General features: G+C 40.8%; 1 protein-coding gene across 1 annotated transcript; it reads right to left on the reverse strand.

The window, feature by feature from the left end:
* Positions 1 to 4021: 4021 nt before the first annotated feature.
* Positions 4022 to 11303, reverse strand: LOC117370179 (3-oxo-5-alpha-steroid 4-dehydrogenase 2-like). The gene is made up of 5 exons (XM_033965566.2): positions 11038 to 11303; positions 7450 to 7637; positions 6218 to 6319; positions 4874 to 5024; positions 4022 to 4128 (listed from the first exon to the last, which is right to left on the reverse strand). Exons 1-5 carry the CDS (start codon positions 11301 to 11303, stop codon positions 4062 to 4064), a joined length of 774 nt encoding a protein of 257 aa, XP_033821457.1. The 3' UTR covers positions 4022 to 4061.
* Between the last annotated feature and the right edge of the window lie 9545 nt (positions 11304 to 20848).

Raw genomic sequence — 20848 nt, forward strand, 5'->3', positions numbered from 1 at the left:
GCTGGAGCAGAGGAGTACACTGGAACAGAGAGGAGGGGACTGGAACAGAGAGGAGTACACTGGAACAGAGAGGAGTACACTGGAACAGAGAGGAGGAGACTGGAGCAGAGAGGAGCAGAGAGGAGGAGACTGGAGGACCTGTGAGTAGGAGTGTTGAACTGAAGTCAACTTTACCTCCACTGTGAATGGTGGCAGCACTCAGTGAACACCTTCTGAGTGACACAAAAAGGCAAAATGTCAAGGTTGTCATTGATTTAACAAAATAAAAGTGTTATCATTTATTTGTATTTGCCATAATCATAACTATTGTGTAATTTAGACATAATTTGTATTGATATTTTAAGTAGGGCTGTCAAACATATTGGAAATCAGATACTAATCAATACTAAAAGTAGATTTGAAACTAAATATATATTGTTAGGATAAATAACTATGCTTAGCTTTTCTATATAACCACTACTATAGTTTATTGTTACACTACTATAGTTCATTATGTTCAGGACATGTACAAGATATTCTATATCTATCTATATAACAATGACTTATTGATGGTCATATAGTCTGCACCTATCAGACCTACTGACTCCTTACACACAGGGTAAAGAGGGTCTCAGGTGATTGTTTGACAAAACCAGCTCCCCCCAGCTTAGACTCCACATTAAAACACATTAATGTGCATATTTCATATAGAATATCTTGTAGAAATGAAATAAATTATCGGAGGTCATGTAATTTGCTTGACATCAATATTACTAACAAACCTAATTCCCAGGCGTCAAATCAATCCCAGTCAAACATGAATAAAGTTATTATCCCTAATAAGCTAGGCATATTTGATATGCAAAACTTCAAAACAAGGATGGGACACACATAAATGTGCGTAGAATCACATCTAAATGAGATTAACATTAAAGTCTGGGCAGATCAAACAGACCCAGATATATCTGTATTTTCTGAAACCTGGTTATCAAATAAAATAAGTGACAAGGAAATCAATATTGAAAACTATACATTTTTTCACTGTGACAGGCAGGTCTAAAGGAGGTGGCGTTGCCATTTATGTCAAAGATCACCTGTCTGTGGATCTTCTATTCTCCTGTACAAAGCCTAAATGTTTTGTGTATCTGTCTGTGTCTGTTAGTTACGCAAATGATCCTGATAAAACATTGGCTATTACTGGTATTTATCGTGCCCCTTCAGCCCCTATAAATGCTCTTAATGATCTGTTCATGATGCTTCTAAACTGGAAAATTATGAGGCCCTGATAATGGGTGATATAAATATTAACTGGCTGGAGAAAGAGTCCCAAACTTTGAAAGACCGACGCAATGGCCTGAATCTTACACAACTGATTTCTATTCTGACCCTACAAATTTAAATAAAGACATACTCATTAATGTAATGTTAACAACAAACCCCATAATTATGAGGCAACTGGTGTTTTTCCACTTGATTTTAGCGACCTTTGTCCAATTGGACACACATCAATGTGTAAAGGTTAGAAGATTATATAAGCATGTCAATGATCTGCATTCAGCTCTGACCTCACTGAGGTCAGGTTAACTTCAGCATTCTCTAACCCTGATATGGCCTTTTTTTTATATGGATATGGCCTTTTTAGTGATACATTTAATGAAATTGTAGACCGGCATGTGCCTAAAAGAAAAATTAGAATGAGAAACTGTAATAATCCCTGGTTCAACTCTGTACGATTAATTAGAGAAAGAAATGCTGCCTAGAAAACTGCTCACACAACTAGGTCTGAGTTGGACTGGGCATCTTTTCACCAGAAGAAAAATAAATGTTTATCAACAGTTAGAAAGGCAAAAACATCCTACTTCATGTCTGCGTTGATAGAGAGCCACGGAAATCTGATCTGAAGTTTTGGAGGACAGTCAGATCCCTCTATGAACATAATACTTATACATTACCAACTGATATTTTATTAAATTCTGGTAATGTAAATTCTAAAGAAGGAATATGTGATGCTTTCAGCAGACATTTTATATCTGCATGCGACGTGTTGAATAATGATAGTCCTTCTGATCTTGATTATGTTGAGTCTGAGCCTCGGGCAGATAATCACATTTTTTAAGACTTTTCAGTTACATGGAGGTCTTAAATGCTCTCCGCTCCATAGACCCAAAAAGGTCCAAGGGAGTTGATTACCTTGATCCAAAACATCTATTACCAGCTGCCCCATATTTAATTCATCCTCTTTTATATATTTTTAATTAATCAATTCAAATGGCAATTACACCAGAATTATGGAAAACAGCACGTGTTTTGCCTTTACATAAAGTTGGGACAGCTAAAAATGTAAATAATTTCCAGCCAAGATCTAAATTGTCTTGTCTTGCAAAAGTTTTAGAAAACTTAGTTTCAAATCAAGTTACAGGTTAAAATTAAATAATTTCTCCATTTTGAAGTCTTGTCAGTCGGGTTTCAGAAAAGGGCATAGTACTGTCACTGCAACCACAAAAGTTTTAAATGACATTTTCTCAGCCCTTGATGATAAACAAGATTGTGTAACTTTGTTTATTGATTTAACTAAATCTTTTGATTCAGTGGATCACGAGTCCTCTTGAACCGTCTGAAGCAGATTGGATTTGACAATGCTACATGTAATTGGTTCCAAAATTATCTTTCAAACGGAACCCAGGCAGTAGTAGTGGATGGTTTTAAGTCCAATTTTCTAACTTTAAGTAAAAGAGTGCCTCAAGGCTCAATTTTGGGACTATTTTGGGCTACTTTTTACTATTTGTATTAATTCTATTGGTCACAATTTAAAAGAAAGCCACATACACTCATATGCAGCTGATTCCGTTTTGTACGCAAGTGCTCCTTCTGCTGATCAGGCACTTTTAAAACTGCAGCAAGATTTTAATGACATCCAAAACACCCTCATAAATCTTAAGCTGTTTTTGAATGCAAATAAAATTAAGTATAAGTATATCATTTTTTAATATCATTTTTTCAAAAAAATATTTCAGTAACATGCAAGCTACAAATTTTTAAACGCTAAATGGTACATCCATTGAAAGATTCAACACTTAATTGATGAAAACTTATCCTTTAAAAACATAGCTCAGAATTATGTAACAGTTTAAAATCTAAATTATCATTTCATTACAGAAACAAATATTGTATCCCAATGAGTTACAGAAAAGAAATAGTGCAAGCAACCTTCCTCTCCGTATTGCACATGTGTCAAACTCAAGGCCCACAGACCAAATGTGGCCCTCGACAAGGTAAATTAAAATGTATGATGGTCTCAAAATATCATTTTATCAGGAGATAGATAGTTACACAGCCAGATTTTTACATCTAGGCAAATGCATATGAAATATTTGTAACTTGAATAAGTAATAAATACAGAAACAGTTCATTCAAAAGTTTAAAAAGTAGTTTGATTTATTTTACATCTGGCCCTTTGACAGCAGCCATTTTCCTGAAGTGGCCCTCAGGGAAATGTGTTTGACACCCCTTCCGTATTGGATTATGTGGATGTGGTACATGCAGACTTCAGCCTCTACTTTGAAACCATTGGATCCACTATTACACTCAGCCTTTTGTTTTATTAAAAGTGATGGATTTGTAACTCATCACTGTTTCTCTATGAAAAAGTGGGTTGGCCATCACTGTCTGTTAGAAGAGAACAGCACTGTACGAAGTTTATCTGTAAGGGATTACTTCAAAACCTGCCAAAGTACTTCACCTGTTTGTTAATCATTGATACATTGAATCCCAGATCACATGACTGCATAAGGCTAAGGACGAGCCGCACCAGAACTGAGACGGGAAAGAGGCTTTTAGTTGTTTTGCTTCAGAAAAATGGAATACACTAAGGAAAAGCAAAAACTGTAAATTCCTGTTCTCAACAATGCCACATTGTCCACACCCATGGACCACTATAGAACCTATCTGAACGACAATTACACAGATATAAGGCCACATGGGAATAGAAAAGAAAGTACAGTTTAATGTTGAAAGTCACATTCTATGGTCAAAAGAAAGAATATTTTAAATTATCGTTGTGGTATCAGAATAGATTTTTGACATCACAGAATGAACGGGATCAGGGCTTTTCTGTTTCGGGGATAATCCGGAAACTTCTCCAGGTAAAATCTGAAACACAAAGCCAAGTTTATTAATGAGACGTTATTTTAGTTATAGGTTACTAACTGCAAACACATAACACATTTAGATCACCATGTTTCCTTTTATTGTTTTGAAAATGCTATATTCGCTGAAAACAACATATTAATAACATGTTTTATAAATTTCACTTCAGTTTTGAAGGCTCTGAGTCGTCCGCACTTTGCTCTCCGCACTCATAGCCATACTTTGCTTTAACCACGCCCCTTTCAGAGCGCTATAGCAACACAATCAGCGTGCATCCCGCTAATTAAACTACTGCACATCAGGTTTGTCAAGTTGTAGTGTATTGTTTTGTATCCTGCTTGTGTATATTTATGAAAAATAGGTGTGTGGAAGCATGGGTGACGCAGACTTGAGGGCTGACCATTGTAGGATCATACTGCTAACAGAAAGTAGAGTACGAATAGTGCTCAAGAGAGATCACTAGATTACTCAAACATGCATGGATGGCATATAAGTGCATAGCCTCTCTTCAAGGACAATTTTCAATAGGTTTTATTCTTCAAATTGAGCTTTTGAGTTTGTTTGAATTGAGTTTTTGAAAGAAATATCCAAATGTATGATCCACAAATGTTGAACCTTATCATGGTTTGTTTGGGATTGACTCCACAAACTTGTCATATTAATCTTAAGGCTTAAAGTCTGACAGGAATCATGTCTTTGGGGTTAAATAATGGTGCGATTTTCTGAGGCTATTGATACAGTACAGTACCTGTGGTGTCCAATGGCGCGGGGTCCGATGGAGCAGACCGTGAAGAAGAAGAAGCTGAATCCAGGAAGATTCCAAACAACCACAGCAAATCCAAACCACTCCAGGATCTCAGCCAGAAAGTTAGCCCCCGAGACCAGCTCAAAGAGACCCCCTACAGAGAGACAGAGAGGTTTGAACCAGGACTGAACCGGGACTGAACCGGGACTGAACCGGGACTGAACCGGGACTTAACAAAGACTGGACCGGGACTTAACAAAGACTGAACCAGGACTAAACCAGGACTGAACCAGGACTGAAACAGGACTAAACCAGGATTGAACCAGGACTAAACCAGGACTGAACCAGGACTAAACCAGGATTGAACCAGGACTGAACCAGGACTAAACCAGGACTGAACCAGGACTGAACCAGGACTTAACAAAGACTGTACCGGGACTTAACAAAGACTGAACCAGGACTAAACCAGGACTGAACCAGGACTGAGCCAGGACTGAACCAGGACTGAACTAGGACTTAACAAAGACTGGAACAGGACTAAACCTGGACTGAACCAGGACTGAACAAGTTCTGATTCAGAAATATAGCAGGACTGAAACAGGATTTAACCAAGACTGAACGAGGTCTGATTCAGGACTAAACCAGGACTGAACCAGGACTGAACCAGGACTGAACTAGGACTGAACCAGGACTGAAACAGGACTTAACCAAGACTGAACGAGGTCTGATTCAGGACTAAACCAGGACTAAACCAGGACTGATACAGACTTGAACAGGTTTGAACCAAGTCTTCACCAGGTCTGAACCACGTCCAGGTCTCCACATTCCACAGTCAGCTAGGAGGTTTAATGAGCGAGAAAAATGAAGCCACAGTTTCATCGTGGACAAAGACTGTTGTTCTGTGGTCAGTCTGACAAATCTGTAGGCACTGCACATTCACTGAGAGACAGAGAAGGAGGGAGAGAGAGGGAGGGAGAGAGGGAAAGAGCAGGATGGGGGGAGCAGAGAAAGAGGGAGGCTGAGAGGGGGAAGGTAGAGAGAGAGAGAAGGATAGAGAGGGGGGAGGTAACAAGGGAACAAGAGAGAAAGAGTGCATTCACCTGATGATTCATACTTCAGTTATGGACAGAGGAAGGACAGAAACAAACAGCAGTTCAACTTTTTCTCACAACAAGACACATTCTTAAGTTAAATTGGGACTTATTTCAGTTAAATGTGCTGACAGAGCAGAAGTCAGTATTCGGTATCATTCTCCTGGTTTAGTCCTGCTTTCCTCCTGGTTCCGTTCTGGTTCCGTCCTGGTTCAGTCCTGGTTCAGTCCTGGTTCAGTCCTGGTTTTGTCCTTACCTCGGGGGATCTTGTAGACCGTCTCTCCCGATCTCCTCAGATTCCTCAGGATGTGGTCGCTGTGAATGTTCAAGATCATTCCCAAGGCAAAGAGACACAGACCTGCAACAGAACACAAAAAAAATCGGAACAGGACTAAACTAGGACTAAACCAGGGCTGAACCAGATGCGAACCAAGACCAGACCAGGACTGAACCTTGACTAAACCAGAACTTAACTACTACCAACATCCTAAAAATGCTGGGTTCTAGCCAATAGCTGATCTAGGGCTGTTGGGTAACTTTTTGGGGTTATTTTCACAGAGTTGGGCAGTTTTGCTTAACCAAAATGCTGGGGAAAATGGTTGGGTAATTTTAAATGTTGTCAACGATAGACACTTTCCTGTCTCTCATCTGGTCTTCCCACCGGTCTGGGTCAAGTCCTTTCACGAAATCGATCATATATAGACCCTTTAACATCCTTTGATTCTCCCAGAAAAATGTCTTTTATAAGTTATTTATGTTTATTAATGCATCAGAACCGTTTGGAACTTTATTAGTGAGTGGCAATGACATTTTCGTCTGTAAAAGCTCAGAACACATCTAAAATGCTGCAGAACTGCTATAACTTAATGAAAAATACAAAAGTCTACCAAAAAAAAAAAAATAATAATAATATTAAAATTTATTCTGACAGAGAAGAAGTTACACTTTTTGTTACATGTGGATAGGGCCAGTAATTACAAAGATATTAACCATAAACTAGGTAAAAAATCTGCAATCTGACAGGTAAACAGCAAATTCTGACTTGCTCCATTTAAAGTGATGAGGATTCTACAATGTTGTGAAGTCACGTGAAAATAATCTATTAGTTTCTATGTCACTGGTTTAAAGTCTAGTTGTTATAAGGGCATTCCACAGGGGTGTGTTTTAAGCCCAGCTCTTTTCTAATTTTCGAACCGTCAAATGCAGATGATAAAACACTGTTACAGCTCCGCCCCTGAACAGGCCCCAACACGTCTCATAGCTGATTTAACTCTTTATATTTGCCATGTTTCCTTCAGTCATCAAGGCAGGTCCCAGAACAAAGGATACAAAAGGCTATTGTTTTACTGTTGCCTCGTCATCAAAAACATACCTGGAGTTGTATTTTGCTTCATTTACACTTGCATCATAGTTTATCTACTCCACACTTCTCCTGCACTGTTTTTAAGCCCATAAACCGTCATGAGACTCATTCTATAGTCAAATTACCTGCTCCGGTCCTCAGGCTGTAGACCCAGTGCTGGTGCTGGTTCAGATCTTGGTCTAGATCTGGGGCGGAGCAGTGCAGAAGGGTATGGCTCTGCAGGATGCCGTTGAAAAAACAGAAAAGTTCAGAAGAGACGACGATAAATGCAGGAATGGGACGTCCTCGTATCAGCAGTGGGTACACAATCGCCCTCAATGAACAGAGGAGTAAAATGAATACATTAAACAGATTCATTCACTGACTCTGATGGTGCCATGGGGCGGGCTCATGGATGTGTGGCTGATATTCTGCACCTTGACAGCTGGCTATTTCCAGTGAGAAGAAGGGTCAATCTTGCCATTTCTGCTCTAATGTAATCCCTGTGAGGTTTTTGCAGTCACTCTAAAATCTATAAATCCTGACAGATCAGGTAGTGGACAGGGAGCTGCAGATGAATCTCACTGACACTTTACAAATGTAGAGGGCAGTTTATTGTTTGTATATTTTGAAAAGGCTGCAAAAAGAGCTATAAATACATAAAATACATAAAACTAAGGAATAAGGAAACTTGCTATGTAACCAAAACAACCATATACAAGCACATCTGTTAAAGGTGCTGTATTACTGTATTAAAACCCTGAAAAACAAAACTATTTCATAAATGGTTTGCAGGGGTCAAAGGTTACGTCTTACTTCCCTTATGCATTCCAATGTATGTGAAGCCGCTTGGCGCTTATATACAACCACATCAGGGATCTAATGATTTGACTGACAAGTCAATTGTAGTGTTAGTGATTTGATTAGTTAAGGTTTGTGATATGCAGGTTATATTCGGCTCATTGCCAATTTTACCAGACATTCATATTACGAGCTCATTAGATAAATAAATCTAAATAGTGTATTTTCTTATAAATATTTCAATTCCACTAATATACACTCTAACATAGAAATGCTCTACAAATGGGTGGATGTAAATGTGCTATATTCATTGCCAAGAAATTCTAATGCGCAGAAACTAAATAGGTGGTTTTCACCACTAAAAAGTCAGTAGAATCAGCTGACTTATTTTGACCTCAAGAGCTGCTTATTTTGCTCAGATACATGGGGAAAAAACAGATAAGGGCACTTGGAATTTTTTGTTTTTTGTGATACTAGAACCATAAGGAGGGTTCAAATAGTCTGAGAAAGACCGCTAGATTACTCAAACATGCATGTGTTAAGCACTCAACAGGTGGCAGTGGAGCAAAAAGTATAAAGGTTTCCCAGCAGTCTTTGGTCTTGCTTTGGCTTGCTCACTTCCACCTGCTGTGTTATCTGCCCTGTCCTCCATGATGCTAGTCCAGAAGAGTAGCTGAAGGCTTGACTCTGCTCATAATGCTTTACTGTGGGCACGGGCCTGCTCCCTGTCTGCAGTGATCGCTCTGTGTGCGTCATGACCTGGCCGAGCTGATGTCACTCACTGAGCCACGGCTGTGAGCTTTGAAGCAGTTACCGGATTTAAATCAGCAACACCCTGCAGTGCATCCTGCTGTCTTCACTTCACCTTGTTGTTTTCTTGCCTTTTTGCTGTCCTTGCCAAGATGTAAATCTTGTAATTGAGTGGCTTGAAAGTAATTGTGGCCTGCACTGGCTCCTGTGGCTCGGAGAATAGACTTTAAAGCAGCTCTGCTTGTGAACAAGTCTCTCCATGGACCAGCACCCAAGAACATCTCCCACATGTTAGTCCCATATGAACCATCTCACACTCTGAGGATTTCAGGGACCGGCCTCCTGCTGGTGCCCAGAGTCAGGACTAAACATGGAGAATCAGTGTTTCAGTTTTATGCAGCTAAAACCTGGAACAATCTTGTTGAAGATGTGCGACAGGCCTCTACTTTGACAATGTTTAAATCCAGGCTCAAACATTTCTGTTTAACTGTGCATACGACTGAAAATGATTTGTTGTATTGTGTGTGCGTTTTTCTGTTTCATTGGGGCAATGCATGTTAATGAACAGATGTGATTCAACATGAACGTAAACACATCGGATTATAGTCAAAGGCTAATTTCCATCCATTGTCTCAACGGTGGGGGTCAAAACTGGTAAAAAAAAATTTTGCACATTCCATTCATCGCACAGTTCCCATTATTTCAGTCAGTTTGGCCACTCATTCAAGGCAATTACTTTTTATACCCACCCTCTTCATATTTGCCCACACATGCAAATATGTCTCTGTAGAAATTTTAATGTCTTTCTTATTCTGTAAAGCACTTTGTGTACAAATTGTGCTATTCAAATAAACATGCTTTACTTTGCCATGCCTGTGAACTAAAACAACCAAACTTCAAGTGAATGGAATTATATTGGTCCTTTTATAGTGAATGAACTTATAACAAGTTTTATGCAATTTAAAAGAAATATTACTATTTAAACTAGAATTCACTTGCCTCCCTCAATCAGTGAACTGTTGTGCCTTATGCATTAGTTTAGTTAAGCTGTTTAGTTTACTTGTTTTCTGGGTTAAGCCTGGTGGCGCTGCTGGTTTATTTCATCTTATAATTAGTTATATATATTTTTTTGTCTATGACATACAGAACCACTTCAGGCATGTTTTTGATGAGGGAACAATGTTATAATAATAATAATAGCCCCTCTTTTAAGGGCCTTTACCTATGTTTTCCCATGTATTTGAGTAACATTTCTCTTCTCTAAACGTTCACATTATTTTTACTGATGGTAAAATGTGATGTTTACACTTTATTTTTTTTTCGGAAGCTTTGCAAACTTGCCTTTAAACAATACACATTATAGATAAAAGGGTCGACAAATAAAAGCTGTAGATGAAGAGAGCATGGTTTAGTCCTGGTTTAGATCTGTTTTAGTCCTGATTCAGACTTAGTTTTGTATGTGGCCCTCTGGTTCTTGAGATCCATCCTAAAATTAAACATGTCTGAACAGGTCTGCAGTCCTACAGACCACACTGTACTAGGACGAAACCAGGACTAAACCAGGGCATAACCTGAACAAGACCAGTGCTAAACCAGAACTAAAGCAGGACTAAACCAGAACTAAACCAGAACTAAACCATGACATAACCAGAACAAGACCAGGACTAAACCAGGACTAAGCCAGGGCATAACCAGAACAAGACCAGGACTAAACCAGAACTAAACCAGGACTAAACCAGGACATAACCAGAACAAGACCAGGACTAAACCAGAACTAAACCAGGACATACCCTGAACAAGACCAGGACTAAACCAGAACTAAAGCAGGACTAAACCAGAACTAAAGCAGGACTAAACCAGAACTAAACCAGGACATAACCAGAACAAGACCAGGACTAAACCAGAACTAAAGCAGGACTCAACCAGAACTAGACCAGGATTAAACGAAAATTAAACCAGGACTAAACTAGAACTAAAGCAGGAATAACTATACCAGGACTAGAGCAGGAGACTAAAGCAGGAGAACTATACCAGGACTAGAGCTAAAGCAGATCTAAACAATGACAAAATCAAAACTGGACCAGGCCTAAACCAAGACAAAAATAAACCTTAGACCAGACCAGGCCTGATTCCTGTGAAAAAGTCTTAAGTCATGACTCACCAAACTGTGAGTGTTAGTCTACCTGTGGAAGTAGTGCAGCGTGAACGTACAAAGTAGCAGCCTCCTGCCGTGCGTGCTCCCGTCAGTAGTGCACGCCAGCAGCACGGGCACGAGGAAGGCAGGCAGCTCCTGCAGAAACCAGGCCCAGCGCGCAGGTATAGTGTATTTGGAGCACGCGTAACGACCGTAGCGCACGGGTCCCCGACGCAACTGCCTTAAGAAAATGAGCACGCCCCCGAGCAGCAGGAGCGCGCTCAGCCTGTGGACGAGGCTATGTGCGCACTCCATCACCGCAGACTGACGACCGGGACGAGGACACCGGGTTTAAGAAGCGAAGAGGAGGAGGAAGAGGAGGAGAGAAAAAGGCAGAAAGCATGAGAGAGAGCTGAGATGCAGAAGTGCAGAGGTGCAGAGGTGCAGAGATGGGGAGGTGGAGAGATGGAGAGGTGGAGAGATGGAGAGGTAGAGAGGTGCAGAGATGCTGATGCACAATTTACCATAAGTGTGACCAGTGGACTTCTGCGTTGTGTTGCAAGGTGCTAAGGAGCCATAAGACACAGCGGGAACTTTTGGAGACCTTTAATCTCTTCCACAAAAGTACAAAACTTTATGAACATGTGCTGCTACACGTCGGTCCAGTCCACACTATACGAGAGAAGACAATGGACAAAGTCAACATCTCCCCACACTTGTCCACATGAACACACGAAAACAACGAAACAACACATGAGCTCGATATTAACTTAAATACAAATAAAATATAACCACAGATGTAAACAAAAGTAAAGATAATTACAAGAGTGTTATATCTTCCCGTATTTCTCAGCTAAATATATTGAAGAGAAGGAATGTTGGAACGACAGAATATTACCTCGTGTAGCATCAGCACACACAACACTCGGTGTAACAGCACATAGCAGCGTTCATTTATATTATTTGTTGCCTTGAGTTAGAATCTGTAATGTAAATAGTCATAAAAAATGAAAAAGTGTATCCAAACTTTTGACTGGTAGTGTATGTGATTGTTATTTTTGCAGGGTTTATTAATAAACCCATGTAAATTAATATTGTATGGAAATGGAACAACATTTTGTCATCAGGCATACACTCATATATCCACAAGATAAGGTATTTTCTAGCAGTGCAGCACTACATCAAAGTGGTATCTTGATTTGCTAATGCTAAGTTACAGTGGGTGTGGAAAGTATTCAGACTCCATTAAATGTTTCATACTTTTTTATATTGCAGCCATTTTCCTCATTAATGTACACACATCACCCCATATTGACAGAGAAACACAAAAACATTTTTGCAGAATTATTAAAAAGAAAAACTGAAATACCACATGGCCATAAGTATTAGTGCTCAGTATTTAGTAGAAGCACCTTTCAAGCTAATACAGGCATGAGTCTTTTTGGGAATGATGCAACAAGTTTTTCACACCTGGATTTGGGGATCCTCTGCCATTCCTCGTTGCAGATCCTCTCCAGTTCTGTCAGGTTGGATGGTGAACGTTGGTGAACAGACATTTTCAGGTCTCTCCAGAGATGCTCAATTGGGTTTAAGTCAAGGCTCTGACTGGGAGTTGTCCTGAAGCCATTCCTTCGTTATTTTAGCTGTGTGCTTGTTGGAAGGTGGACCTTTGGCACAGTCTGAGGTCCTGAGCACTCTGGAGAAGTATTTTGTCCAGGACATCCCTGTACTTGGCCACCTTCATCTATTCTTCAATTGCAACCAGTCGTCCTGACCCTGCAGCTGAAAAACACCTCCACAGCATGATGCTGCCACCACCATGCTTCACTGCTGGGACTGTATTGGACAGGTGATGAGCAGTGCCTGGTTTTCTTCACACATACCGCTTAGAATTAAGGTCAAAAAGTTCTATCTTGGTCTCATGGTCTCATTAGAGCAGAGAAACTTATTGTCACCATCTTGGAATCCTTCAGGTGTTTTTTTTAATTTTTAGTAAACTCCTTGTGAGCTTTCATGTGTCTTGCACTGAGGAGCGGCTTCTGTCAGGCCACTCTGCCATAAAGCCCTGACTGGTGGAGGGCTGTAGTGATGGTTGACTTTCTGGAACTTTCTCCCATTGTCCGACTGCATCTCTGGAGCTCAGCCACAGTGATTTTTGGGTTCTTCTTTTCCCTCTCTCACCAAGGCTCTTCTTCCCTGATTGTTCAGTTTGGCTGAACGGCCAGCTCTAGGAAGAGTTCTGGTCGTCTCAAACGTCTTCCATTTAAGGATTATAGAGGCCACTGTATTCTTAGAAACCTTAAGTGCAGCATACATTTTTTGTAACCTTGGCCAGATCTGTGCCTTGCCACAATTAAGTCTCTGAGCTCTTCAGACAGTTCCTTTGACCTCATGATTCTCATTTGCCCTGACATGCACTGTCTGTCTGAATACTTTCCATCCACACTGTATATAACACATGCCCATCAGTGGATATGGATTGTATGGCAGATCACCAAGATGTTATCGAGACCAGCGTGGGAGATTATGAGGGTGTGTGGACAATAAGGTAACCGCCATGTTCTGGTCATTTTGGTTAAAGCCACATCTCAGGAATGTGTGACCTTCACTTTGAGAGGGTTGTAAAATGGTCACTTCGACCTTGCCAAAGTTTCTTAATGTGTAACACCATGCAGACCAGAAGAGGACCCGCTTCACACACAACACACACACACATACAAACATAGAGAGACCCTATAAAAGCTGTCAACATGCACATCTCAGGACTCTCTTCTATCCTTTCCTGAGAGTCTGCAGCAACAGTGTTCACTTTATCTGTGTGGAACCCATTAAACTCTTCTGACTTTATGTTTCAGACTCTTGGTCCTCTTTGACGCTTACACCAGAAACAAGCATTCTTACAATTCCTATTATTATTCTGGACTATCTATCAATTGTTACGAGGGAGTCTAAAGGTCACTTAAAAAAAATACATTATTAGGGCGCTTCAAGAATAAAGTCGTAACATTTCCACATTAAAGTAAAAATTTAACAAGAATAAAGTCGTACTTTTACAAGAATAAAGTTGTAGCCAAAAAAAAAAGTTAAAATTTAATGATTTAGGGCTTGATGCATAATCAAAACAAATGCAGTGTACCTGGAATATTCACGGATAACAACTGTTTAATAATTTCTTTTGCAGTATGCTTTTATTTTGTGTCACAGTTCTGCCTGTTTGAAAGACACTTGTCTGTTGTTTGAACCTGTTTTAATCCCTGTCTAAGGGACCTGTTCCTGAGTTCATTTTCCCAGCCTGTTCCGGTCCTTCTTTTTGTTACCTACCTGTTTTCCCGACAGCTGCTGCTCATTTTACTAACCAGGGGAGCCTATATGTGCTCCCTCTGTTCATTGAGTGGTTGCTGGATTGTCATTTAATTTGTTCCATCAAGAGACATGCAGGCTGTTTCCTGAATAAAACTGTTGAATTCACTGAGACTAAGAAATGTGGTGTTTTTTCTTTGTGTTGCATTTGAGTCCAGCTTAACCTGCATGACATTTTCATTCAGCGCCAAGTCCTAAGTCATTAAATGTCGACTTCTTTTGGCTGCAACTTCATTCTCGTAAAATTATGACTTTACTCTTGTAAAATTACAACTTTTTCTGGCTTTGACTATATTCTCTTTAATGTCAGAGCCAGAAAGCCAGAAAAAGTTGTAATTTTATTAGAATGTCATATTACCAGAATATAGTGATAGTACTACGAGAATAAAGTTGTAATTTTTTTAGAATAAAGTCATAATTTTATGAGAATATAGGCTATTGTGCGTGAATGAGTGCATTATGGAGAATTTGGAGCATTTTGTTTGATTATACTCTCAACTCAGGTTTACGAAATACAGTGTGTTTTGGCCCACGATCACCACACTATCATCAGTCTGAGTCAGGGTTGTGCAAACTTTTTTACACAAGGGCTACAGTGGGTTCCTGTGGCTGCTTGCTGGCATAATTGTCATGCTTTGTAGCAAAGATATTGTACTCTTTGAAAACCGTGAAGTTTTAGACATACAGTCTTTGATCGGACTTCGGTGAAAATATATTTTGTTGTCCACTCCGTATTAAACACTCACCACTCACTATCCACTTTTCTTTTCTTTGATAAACTAATTTATGCAGAAGGGCTGATAAAAGAATAAGGGAGTAACGCGCACAAATAAGGCTGATGTAGCTGAAGTGCGCCATCTTTTGGAGAAATGTTGGCATTACAGGGGAAAGATAAATTGAACAAGATTTATCTATTTTAATATAATTTGGTCACGTTCGGTGGGCTGGATTAATAAGTCCAAAGGGCTGTGTGTGGCCCCCAGGCCGTAGTTTACTCATATCTGGTCTAAGTACTTTGAAGCAACTCTGCAAACATTTGAGTTTGTTTCATTGGAGGAACCATACAGATTTTGAAGGAACTGGCTAGAAGTGGTCAGGTGCAGAGATATATCGGTGGTTGCACCATAGAGCTATCCAAGGCAAGGCAAGTTTATTTGTATAGCACAAATCATACACAAGGTAATTCAAAGTGCTTTACAGAATAAGAAACATTAAAATCACAATACAACAAATCAAAACATAAATAATAACAAATAATCACATTCAAATTAATATTAAAGGAGTAAAGAGCAGAATAAAAAACTTTCAGTCATGTACACAGCTAAGAACTGTTTTGAGCCTGGATTTAAACATTTTGTCCATCTAAACATTGTCCATCTTGAGGAAGACTGTTCCAGGTTTTAGCTGCATAAAACTGAAACACAGATTCTCCATGTTTAGTCTTGACTCTGAGCACCAGCAGGAGGCCGGTCCCTGAAGTCCTCAGAGTGTGAGATGGTTCATATGGCACGATGTCATGTCAGAGACGCACTTTTGTGCTAGGCCACAGAGAGACTTTCCACAAGCAAGAGCTGCTTTGAAGTCTGTTCTCTGAGCCACAGGAGCCAGAGACCTGAGCACACGACGCATGTGCTCGTACTTCCCAGTTCTTGTCAGGACCCCAGCAGCAGTGTTCTGGATGTACTGCAGCTGTGTTAAGGCTCGTTTGGAGAGACCAGTGAGCAGGCCGTTACAGTAGTCTAACCTACTGGAGACAAATGGATGGATAAGTCTCTGGATGGATAAGTCTGGTTTTTGCAGCGTTTTAGATGGTAAAAAGCTGCAGATGTTATTGACTTGATGTGGCTGTTAAAGTTCAAGTCTGAGTCCATTATTACCCTTAGATGCACCTCCTGCCACGACTCCATCAAATACAGTGGAGATGATCGTGGACTTCAGGAAAGTCACAGCCCCCCTGCCTCCCCTCACCCTGACGGACTCCCCCATCACCACTGTGGACTCTTTCCGCTTCCTGGGCACCTACATCACCCAGGATCTCAAGTGGGAGCTGACCATCAGCTCCCTCATCAAGAAAGCCCATCAAAGGATGTTCTACCTGCGGCAGCTGAGGAAAGGCAAACTGCTGTCCAGATGATGGTGCAGTTTTACACGGCCATCATTGAGTCCGAGCTGCTCTGAATAAAATCAACAACAGGAAGGCCCCCGGCATCTGCTCCATAACTGCTGAGATGCTAAAATCTGGTGGTGATGGCGTTGTCGAGTGGCTCACCCACATATTCAATCAGGTGTGGGAGACAGAGAGACTTTCCAGTGACTGGACCAGAGGGGTTATCCTACCCTTCTGGAAGCGCAAGGGTGACAGGCTAGACTGCTGCAACCACAGAGGCATTACCCTTCTGTCCATCCCCGGCAAGCTCTTTACCAGGATCTTGCTCACCCGTGCTCTCCCAGCCATCAGAAGCAGTCGCCGTCGCCAGCAGGCTGGCTTCATGCCTAATCGCTCCACAACCGACCACATCTCCGCCATTCGTTTGCTGATAGAGAAGACCTATGAATTCCGTAAAGGCCGACACCTCTACATCGGGTTCATAGACCTGAAGGCTGCCTTCGACACCGTCTGCCATGCTTCACTGTGGAGTATCCTACAGGCCCTTGGAGCACCACCCAAGATCGTCGCCCTACTCAAGTTGCTTTATAGCAATGCACAGAGCTGTGTCCGCATTAATGGCAGAGACTCTGACTGGTTTTCCATCTCCAGTGGCGTCCGTCAGGGCTGCGTGGCTGCTCCCGACCTCTTCAACTGCATCATTGACCACCTGATGCTCACGGTCTGTGAGCGGGTCCCCGGAGTGTCCTTTGGCGACTACCATCTCACAGCCAGCTGAGAGATGCTCTGGGCATATACAGTGAAGGGGCAGGGAAGCTTGGCCTCCAAGTGAGCTGGGCTAAGACCAAATTTATACATGTCGGTGATGGGCCAGATCCACCCCCCCTGCAGCTTGGCAATGACATTGAAGAGCCTGTGAAGTGCTTTGTGTACCTGGGGTCCATAGTGACGGACAACGGGGACCTAAATCCAGAGATTAACCGCAGAAGAGCCCTGGCAGCATCAGCCCTGCAGTCCCTCTGGAAGCCACTCTGGCGACACTCCACCATCTCATGCACGACAAAGCTCCGGATATATAATTCCACCGTACTTTCCATCCTGCTGTATGGTTCGGAGACATGGCCCCTGAACAAGACTCTGGCTGCCAAAGTAGACGGCTTTGATAGCAGAGCTCTCCGCACCATCGAAAATATCAGGTGGCCCCAGCGAGTTTCCAACCAGGGGCTCAGAGCTTGCACGCTCCAGCCCAGAGCATCCTGCCTGGCTGCGCAGCGCAGCACCCGCTGGTTTGGCCATGTTCTCCGCCTTCCTGCTGACATCCCACGAGAGCCATCCTCCAGTTTGACCCAAAGGCGGCAGGCTGGAAACGACCACGAGGCAAGCCCCGCACCCAATGGCTTGACGTCATTGCGGGCGACGTCCAACAACTTGGAGTCACCATAGAGGACGCAGAGCAGCTGGCCCTAGACCGCCAGCCTTGGAAAAAACTGGTTCACCTGGTCGGCTCAACGCGTGGGGATGGGATGCCCCCCTCCCCTCTGCTGGAGCCTTAGATAGATAGATAAATAGATCATTGAGTCCATCCTCACCTCCTCCATCACTGTGTGGTTCGCTGAGGCCACTGCCAGGGACAGACAGGGACTGCAGCGCATTGTGCCTCTGCTGAGAAGGTGATTGGCTGCAGCCTTCCATCTCTACAGGACCTGTATGTCTCCAGGACTCGGGGGCGAGCAGGCCGTATAGCAGCTGACACTTCTCACACAGGATATGGACTATTTGAGCCACTTCCTTCTGGCAGGAGGCTACGGTCCATTGGGACCAGAACCTCTCGTCATAAGAACAGTTTCTTCCCCTCTGCCGTTTGTCTCATGAACACTTTATAATATTTGCACAAAACTGGACACTTTATAACACCGATCACTTTAATAAGTCATGTTTACACTGTTGTTCTGATGCTGCTGTTGTATATATTTTCTACCTTTAAGTATTTTGTTTTATTTTTTAAGCATATCTTTTTAACTTTGTGCATGCCTTTATTTGTATTTGTATTTATTCAGTGTGTTTTATGTTGCACTTTATCACCAAAGTAAGTTCCTAGTTTGTGTTCACAAACAACGGCAATAAAAGTCTTCTGATTCTGATTCAGATTTCTAGTCTGATTTGAAGGTTTTAGAGAGAGACACTGGGGGTGACTACTAACACTTTCTCTGTGTTTCCGTGGCCAAAGCCTATGACTTCATCTGCATAGTCCTCCAGAGGGAATTTGTTGTTTCTCAAGAAACTGTTCAAATTTTACTAGTACTGGATCCAGATGGAGTAGAGTTGGGCAAAAGGCAGCATCTTTTGTGAGACAGTACAGCGTAAGGGGGCCAAACGCATTGTGGCATTTAGATTCATATGATAACCTGAAGCCGTATAGCTTTTGCATAAATGGCTCTATTGATGGCTTCAGTCGTCACATTATATGGATGAAGGCATACCTTACCAACAGCGATCCGAAAGTAATTGCAGATTACTGTATGAACACAGTGACTCGCATTGGAGGATGTCCGGCTACAGGTACAGAAAATTCACATGCCCGAGATATGCAATGGTTCTTGTGCAAAAAACACACCCACGCCTTTGTTGGGAATCAAAGCTTCATCTATGGATGCAGCACCAACAATGTCTTGAGTCTTGATGTGGGGTCCTGCGTAAACAATGGATTCAGTTTTGGATAGTAATCTTTCAAACTCTAAAGGAACATGGACATTTCACTCTTGATTTGCTAAACAAACACTTGGCACAATTCTGTTTCCTCAACATTATACCGGTAGGCTATTTTCAGTGTTGCATAGCTTTGAAGACACTTGTTACTCTCCTGGAAAACAGGATTAGGTTATAGCACGTTAGAGCATGCATTATTAGCTGTTTATTATCATATTGCTGCTATTGGCAATCTTTTTGTGAGACCTTACGGTCCCTTTTGTAGGCCAAAAAGGGGCAGTCGCTGTATCTTGTGTCTGAAGAAATGTGAATGTAATTTTATCCTCTTTGCGTGAGGCTTTGGGAGCGCACATACATCCGTGGATCTCCACAAACTTTGCCAAAAAAGAAACACCTATCACTATTACTGAATCATTGACGTTATAGGTAGGCTATAAAAGCAGGCTACTCTAATACTGGCTACATTAAAGTTGGTCTACTTTTAAAGTATAAAACTACTTGATACAATTTACACCCTGTTATTATATCCAATTAAACATATCTATTTATCATATTATAGGGTGAAAGAGATGGTGTGGTCGGAAACTGGAACTCACACCGTATAATGATGAGATCTGGCTTTGGGATGCTTGGAGGAAGACCAGTTCTCATGTCCTCTATTTAGAGGTGTTTTGCTAAAATTGTTTGTATTTTAAATAGAAAAAAAGTTTCCAGAATGTTTTATTTGAACATTGCATTTATTGCTTAAATATTATTATTGAAAACTCAAAAAGTGCATTAAACGGGTTTTCTCTAAAATGTGTAAAATTCAAAAGTGTGCCTAACAGAGGCAATGTAAAGACACTTAGTTTGAAACATGAACCGTAACATTCGTATTTGGCAAAAAAATAAATGTGAAAAATGAAACAGAATGTTCATTTAAAATAAATAAACATTTCCTTTGTTAAAAAATAAAAAAATAAACAGTGCCATGAAACAATGAATCAGTTTAAACAATATCCATTATCCAGATATTACTGTTAAGGGTTGAGTTAAACTCACTGCGGAAGTCTGGGAAGTTATGATAGCTGTCAGGCAAATACAAAAGTGATGCACAGGTACGCACAATCGGTCTACGGGTAAATGCTGTTTTGAACAACAAACTCGACTTTGATAAAACCAGATACCAGCAAATTAGACCTCGTACAGAACCTCAGAAATTTCTCTACTCTCTCTTTACTAAGTTTCTTGACATATTTTTTCAAGTACCCTGCCACTTCTGCTTTGGTGTTATCAGGAAAGTGTAAGCCACTGCTTCTGTAGTAGGTTTCCCTTACTGTACATTTTTGTCAGTGATTATATATATATATATATATATATATATATATATATATATATATATATATATATATATATATATATATATATATATATATATATATATATATACACACACACACACACACACACACCCCTACACACATATATATACACACACACATATTATTTATATATATATACACACACACACATATATTATATATATATATATATATATATATATATATATATATATATATATATATATAGTGACAAAGTGGGCCTTTGTCCCTTTTCAATAGTATTATGATTTGGTTTGCATATCTTTGTTCATTTTCAATAACTTCAATACTCAACGAAATAGAACTATCCCGGGTTTGTTTTGTTG

The sequence above is a fragment of the Periophthalmus magnuspinnatus genome, chromosome 1, assembly GCF_009829125.3.
Source record: "Periophthalmus magnuspinnatus isolate fPerMag1 chromosome 1, fPerMag1.2.pri, whole genome shotgun sequence".
NCBI classification, from domain to species: Eukaryota; Metazoa; Chordata; class Actinopteri; order Gobiiformes; family Gobiidae; genus Periophthalmus; species Periophthalmus magnuspinnatus.